Here is a 7418-nt window from a genome sequence, read left to right on the forward strand (position 1 = left end):
ACGAGTTGGTGGTCGTCCTCAGAAGTCATGCATCACAGACTATTATGTAATCTTATGATGCGACTCAAGGAACGGTTGCCCTCAGGCCTCAGGCTCAGTCGTGTTATTTCGAGCTTTCAAGTAGATTCTATGTGGATAGAGAATGAGAATACAGCTTTTGACTACACAGCGTGCTAGATTGACTTCATTCATGAAATTTCACTCAGCCTCAGAGCATGGTACAGCGCGTTCTAAGCGCGTGGCAGGCCCCGGGAAGCTCCACCAAAGGGTGGTCCGAAAATTTGGGTATTTGAGGCCCCAAAATCACGATTTCCTTGTCCAAAATATGGGTATTTGAGGCCTAAAATCTGCCAACCTTGTCCGAAAATTGGGTATTTGAGGAGGATTTGAGGGCTTGGAAGGCAACGGTCACCGCCAAGTCGCCGCAAAAATAAGGTCGCTGGTCATCAATCTGTGGCTGTGTGTCACCACGCTGTCGCAAATTTCTTCTTTCCTTCTTCACGAATTCTTGGGTGACGCTACAGTAATATGGAGCCGCAGAAAGACCCTCTCTCCGTCTTCAATCACGTCGACCTACGCATCCGTGGCTCGCAAGTCAAGTCCTCTGACTTCGCTGTCTTCTCCAAACGCTGCAAGCTTAAGGTTCCCGGAACTGCGATGAATGCGTTAGCCGCTGTCTTACAGCATGTCTCGGAGGAGCAGGGCAACAGCGGCTCCGCCATCTTCTCTTCATGGCTTGGTCCACTCATCTGCCACGACGTTCCCCAAAACACATTCTACGGAACAATTAACGGCCACATCGAAAATGCGGTACGATTCAGATGTTGCATTGATACTTCTATTCACGTCGTGGACAGTGTAACGGATCTATGGCAATGCTGTCTGCCAAAAGCATCTGGATCTTTCCCATGTGCAAAGGTAACCCGTCCCATTGGGTTTTGGGTTGGCTTGAGCTCGCCACACGTCGATACCACATCTTCAATAGCGTTCCTGAGCTCCCTATTCTGTGGGCTGAGCCGGTAAGCAATCTTTCGCTACAGAAGCACGGAACTTATCTATGATGATGCAGGCTCTTCTCGAGATTGGCGACACAGTCTTTGCACATCTTGGGGAGATGAAGGTCGATTGGGAGTCCTGGAAGCTGATTTCACATTCGCCGGCGCCGCTCGATTGCCAGATGAATGGCTGGGACTGTGGAATTTTCGTCATTCATGTAATGCTCGTGTTGGTGAATGGATGGGACATTTCCGAGGTCAAGAACAGTGAGACGGAGCGAATTCGACAAGCCGCCCGTAAGCTCGTTGAGGAGAACCTGGTGTATGTTCTCAATTTGTGATATTTTCGGGATATTGAGGCATCACAGTCTGTTCAAGCCATATGCAACCCCGCTGCCGCAAGAAAAGGTCCAGTCTACAGCTGCAGCGGTATCATTACCAGTGACTGCTTCTGACTCTACCTCGGACAACGCGCCAACACTAAATATCGCGTCTTCACGAACGGATGATGTGACACCAAATCCTGAATCTTTCGATCTCTCCATCAAACCAGGTAATGAGATACATCCCAGCATCGTCTCCGGCTCCAGGTAAGCTGTGTTCAGTTCAAGTGCTGTTTATAACTAATGTAGTACATTCACCCAATAGCTTAAAGCGTAAACGGCCATCTTCCAGCACTATATTTTCGGACTCAGACTCAAACTCTCAGTCAGACGATGATGGCACCCCGAAAAAGCTGGCGAAGAAGGCCTGGACTAAGCGGCGAGGAAAGGGGACAAAGGTTTATGAGCGGGAGCAGAGTTTACTTGCAAATAAGTGGGTTGATGAGGTTGAAGCGCATCGTGTCAAGTGCCGTGGCTGTCACAAGTGGATCAAGCTCGACAAGAACGTCAAATTCAAGCCAAACAACTGGGTTATCCACGAGGGAATATGCCCAAGCATTACAGGCACTACGACATATCGCAGCAAGGCTATCACGAAGAATTCTGTTGCAATTGTCAGTGGTCCATTGCTGAACTCATTTATCTAATAAGACCTAGGTCAACGGAAATGGCTCGATCAAGAATTTCTTTCACAGCAAGCGGGCGACTGCTCCTTCGGCCAAACTGTCGGGGTCGGTTACATCTGAGTCAAGTACTACCTGCGTGGATATGGTCGGTGCTAGCACCAGTAATCTTCATCCATCGGAGTCAACCACTTACAAGATATGCCGTGTCGCAGCAGTGAGTGGCAAGTATTTGCATCAAAGATTGCTCACCCATGCAATTTAGACACCAAGTATTGCGACCCTCTTCATGCCAGGGCCAATCAAGTCAAATTCTCGTCCCCCGATCTCAATACCTTCCCCTCCTCAACTACAATCATGTCAACACCTCACCGGCCCTGCATACAAATCATATATTGAACTGACAGAAACACGAATGATGGGTGGGGTGTCTGTTGAGCTTCGAGGCCGAGTTGCGCGGCAGCTCTTTCCGTACAAGTCATTTGCACCATTCAAACGTGGGTCGGTGGCATCCAAGGTGTCAGCCGATGTACCGAGCAACGGAAATGTGTTTGTACCCTACTCGGATTGGACAGATGATGAGCGCCGAGCGCTGGAGGATGCAGTAAGCGGGTTTGCGCGTTGGGAAGTGAATTTTGCAAAGAAGAGTATTCGGTCGACACGCTGCGAGGGCACAACAACCAATGCGGACCGGGTTTGCAGGGAATGTACCAAGGTTGCGAATGATGCCGCACTCAAGCATGCAATCAACATTGTAGGCATCCCATGTCTAAGAGATTTCATGTTTATGTTTACCTCTTCTCAGAAAAACAAAGAGGCAGCTCTATCGAATGAAGAACAGCATCGACTTCTCTTAGCACGTCAAAAATATTCGTCACGCCGTTTCCTTGACTATGCTGCTGGTGAACTGAAGGGCAAGCTGGACGACCGCTTGGTATTCGATACTTTCAAAATTCTCCAAAAGGGCGAAAGTACAGATTGTTTTATCCAGCTTTACGATGCCTGCCGGAAAGGCGACCTTCAAAAGCACGAGACTTTCCGCCAAATGTGTGTTGTCCTTGCTGACACGCTCCAACGTAAAGACACAACAAAGAAATTTGGCGTCCGTTACCCTAAAGATTATCTCAACTTCTGTATCCTACTCCGTTCATATGGTGCCCAGTCAGCAAAGCAGTTTGCGCTTATTGCCGGCCAACTTCCCATGCCTTCCCCACGTCATCTGCGGTGTGTTAATTTCATGATCATTCAATCCCTGTCTCAAGAAAATTCCAGGGCACTTGTAGCCAATTCAGAGGATGCACTTCAGAATCCCAATCTTACTTTCGAGAATTTGGCACGCGTTAAGCGTCTGGTGACGGCCATCAAGTATAACGGGCCAGTCTGTGTTGCGGGAGACTGTACAAAAGTGCGGACACGGCTTACCTACTCCAGCGAGTTTGGCGGGCATATCTTGGGAAGCGTTCTCCCCTTGGAGGAATGCATCGCTGAGACACCAGATGATATCGACAACATCATTTCGAAGATAATCAAATCTAAAACGCAGGCGTCCCAAGTTCGAGCCATTCTGATTAAAGTGAGCTCGAGTCTGTATATATTTATAAAGTTGGATATACGATGAATCATCTAGGCCGTGCCAGCATTGACAAGACATAGTCCTCCCAAACCTGGCCGAGAAGAATGTCCACCAAATAAACCCACTCTCTGTTGGCTCATTTAGTATCATGTTCAACGGTACACGGTTCTACCTTGGAGAAGTTCTCGACGTCTACAAACGAGGATCAGGCAGTCGTCACGGCTCAGTCGAAAAATGCGTTATCTACATCAGGCCTGTCATATCTGTCCATGCGCGTGTATCTTGAGCTCGGAACGGTATGTCTACTTGTATTGTCTCTTCACAGCAATTGAATGGTATTTCAGCATGCCGCCGTAACTATTGGCAATGATTCCGACTCGGAAGGCAGTGATATGGAAGACGACAGCCCAGCTTCCCTGTTCTCATGCTATGAACGCAGCGCAGATCTATACTCACGCAAAAATCGAGCATTTAATGTTCCATTTGGGACGTGGGATTCTTCAAGTGGCCCCTTCTGGGGCAACTCATCGCAAACTGACAGAGGATGCCGAGAAGCGTTGGATCATGCTGACGAGGCCCGGGAAGCCTTCAAAGGAGCTAAAGAAGGCAGTAAAGAAGGTCATATTAAAGATAAAGGTGCCAGTATCGTAGCTACTTGAAACTCGCTCAAATCTGATTAAAATTGCCTTTTTGGGAGTAGTCACATCATCTGATGATGTGTGACGATGTCACTACCCTTGTCCGAAACTGGGTATTTGAGACCGAAAAAAATGGGTATTTGAGGCCCAGATTCAGGAATTTTTCGGACCACCCTTTGGTGGAGCTTCCCGGGGCCTCGCGTGGCTCTTGTTTTTCCTTCTTCACAGACAGTTGTTGATTTCTCAGATCTATTCAATATCGATGGGTCGGTCCTGAACACCCCGCACACACCCCGTCATCATTAAATCAGGGTGAAAAGGTTTGGTTACCTGGGACATTCCCACTTCTTCGGTTTCCTGCTCAGCCTGGTTGACGCTGGAGTCGTCCATGAGTTGATCCTCGGCTATCCTCGGTGTCTGACAGCTCAGCCAAGTTTTTGCTCGAAGAATTCGTTGGGGAGTCTCCACTAGCCTGCAATAAGTGAGAGTGTGACAACTGAAGAGAATTGGCTCACGGTCTATGTCTGTTGTCGAGACAAAAAATATCAAAAAATATCAAAGAGAAGAGAGGGAGAAAAGAGAGAAAATCATACCTGTATCCACATGTATCTTGACTCGGACTACCTCATGGCATTGAAATCTGGTTTTTTGGGTCCCTGAATCTGAATCTGTCAGTTAAGCTCTCCATACACTCCTTGTGCCTGAAATTGAGTTTGCTGCCTTTGTTTGTCCCCAACTGTAGTTGTGTTGGAACAGCGCTGGGTCGTTGTTGGAGTCAAATGGTGGTTGGTGTTTCGAGTTTCTGACCAGTGTTATCGTCTATTCCGAGAGATAAGTAAGCACATGAGTCCGCTGAAAATCCGCCCATAACTCACCTGTTTCCAGCCGCTGCAAATTTAAAGTCTACGGGTTGGAACGGCACACATTGACAAAAAAGGCGATGTAGTCGTAGCCGTAGCCGGATACTAGGTTGCCGCGTGAGTTTGAGATGGCACCGGAGCCATTGTTGCCTTGCTGGATGCGGCTTTGAAGCGGAAGAGGGTGCCGACAAGCAAGGAGAAAGTTGAGACATGTAAGATTATCGTGTGCCGGCGCCGTGACACGAGGTCGCATCACAAAAAGCGGCAGAGTGATGTAGGATCCTCGCTACATAGAATTCCTTATCGGTACTTGTAAGCGAATCAAAGGCTGTAAGCCATTTGGGCGACTAAATACATAACAGCACATCAAAACTGGGCGATATCCGATCGGAGGCAAACGACGTCTATTAAATTTGGGGGTAAGGATAGCGATGGAAGGAGGGAATGAGCGGGTAGGAAACGAAATGAGCGGGTAGGAAACGAGTGAAGGAAACAACAAGTAAACTGAGCAATGATCTGAAAAGGGTGAGAAAACTGAAAACACAGATATTGGCAACCCACGTCCACTTCTTCAAGTGTTGGTGGTATCGGTAAGCACACGCGTTGACCGGCGCGATGCCTGCGCTGAGCCACTGCTTCATCTTCGCTTTCATCTCCATCTTCTTTCGACTCATCTGACAAATCATCTCCTTGATCGCCAAAAACCCGCCTGAAAACTGTGAGAACCATAAGGTTATAAGGCAGCACTTACTCTGTCAACCAATCGAAGCGTCTCTTTACCCCAATCCGGGTGATCGGGGTCAGAGTCATCAGCAAAGGCGTCCAAGACTTTGTGGTAGAGAACGGAAAATTTGTACTTGCTAGATTCCTGGCCGGTCCATTGAGGAACGCTACTAATGGCTAGTCGAATCTGAACTGTTTCAGTTTGGACTTGCGAGTATACAGAGGCGTTACCTGTACCACCACCTAACCCACGATATGAGAGGTGACGCGGCGCGTGTTATGGATGGCGGCTAGACAACCTAGCGAGATTTCGTCATTGGCGGCGTGGCTTGCAGTCGAACGGGAGATGAGTAAGAGCCGGATGCCCTGCACATACATTGTAAGGACCTGTGAGAAAAAAAAGAAGCTAGGAACATACCCGCCAAATCGCAACCCCAGTAAAGAGGTTTTCTTGGTAGCTCTGTGGGTTCCATTTGCCGTCCGGCTAGCAAAAGGAGGGAAAATATTTTGAAGATGGGGTGTACTTGCTTTCGATAATCTTGTTGTAGATGCTAAATGAATGATCAAGACGGCAAGGTCAGTGGGCTAACGCTAACGCACGTTTGAGCTTCTGGGCTAAGCCAGTTTCGTAAGTAGAAATAGGTGTGCAGTGGAATAACTATACGAGAGAGGAGACGCTGGACTTGTAAGGTGAGCGTCAGATTAATGGCCCATCAGATGATTTACTTTGTAGACGGTCCATAAACCAGAGGCGGGAAGAAAAGAAGAAAATCCGGTCTTTCCATGGCATGATGAGCATGCGGAGTTGAGGATGTGCCAGACCCCGCTTGGCTTTGGTGATTCCTGGTTCAATGGGTGGAAAGAAGCAGTCGGAGCGGGAGTAGTATGTGTAGGTTATTCTGTCACTCCCAGCGAATAGAGAACCTCAGCATCAATCGTGTCCTCATCAAGGTCAATGAGGGTCCATCTCTTCACGGATTTGTTGGCCATTGCAGCCTCTTGAGAATAACGATGCAACATCAGATCCAACGTAGCCGCGAGTGTCAGCAGCTACATCGTCCCCAAGCTTCATGGTCTTGGTGTGTGTGCGGAGAATGTTCAGCGAGTTGCCGGACTCCTCGTCTTCACGTTTGACAGGATCACCCTCTGATACCAAGAGTTAGCTTGCCAGAATAAGAGAGAAAGCAAGTCGACTCACCCGTATGAATAACGGTGTCTTGAGCCACAATGCAAAACTCAGCTGGGTCCGTCTCGATAACCTCGACCTCGACTGTGCGCATTCCTCCACGGACAAGGAAAGTATCACCCTTTCGGACGGGGGTGGTAAGCTGCATCATTTATCAGTAAACACTACAGAGAATCTCTGTGGTACCTTCGAGGAAATACAGCTTGAGGTATTAAGTGACCGAAAGGGAGGATGTGAATGTGTTTGCCATATTTGATTGACGTCCAGGCAAGAGTGAACATTGACGAGGTTGTCCAGCTTAATTCGCAAGGGGTGGCGAGCTACGTTGTCAATCTGTAAACGGCCTTCCTCAACGGCATCCCCCGAGAACCCTGTTTTCAAAAACAGGAATGACGAGTCCTAGTCCGGAGTCAATCGGGGAAATCGACCCAGGAGAA

General features: G+C 48.4%; 1 protein-coding gene across 1 annotated transcript; it reads left to right on the plus strand.

Moving 5' to 3' along the window:
- Positions 1-528: 528 nt before the first annotated feature.
- MIND_01144500 (ULP-PROTEASE domain-containing protein) lies at positions 529-3718 on the plus strand (the record flags this gene model as incomplete). Its single annotated transcript, XM_037367977.1, has 10 exons — positions 529-810; positions 858-1019; positions 1070-1317; positions 1364-1585; positions 1644-1992; positions 2036-2218; positions 2267-2755; positions 2807-3225; positions 3274-3574; positions 3629-3718. The coding sequence occupies 10 exons, from the start codon at positions 529-531 to the stop codon at positions 3716-3718; spliced, it is 2745 nt and encodes a 914-aa protein (XP_037215809.1).
- Positions 3719-7418: the final 3700 nt, after the last annotated feature.

The sequence above is a fragment of the Mycena indigotica genome (genome assembly GCF_014461135.1).
Source record: "Mycena indigotica strain 171206Taipei chromosome Unknown Mind.scaff0010, whole genome shotgun sequence".
In the NCBI taxonomy this organism is placed as follows: domain Eukaryota; kingdom Fungi; phylum Basidiomycota; class Agaricomycetes; order Agaricales; family Mycenaceae; genus Mycena; species Mycena indigotica.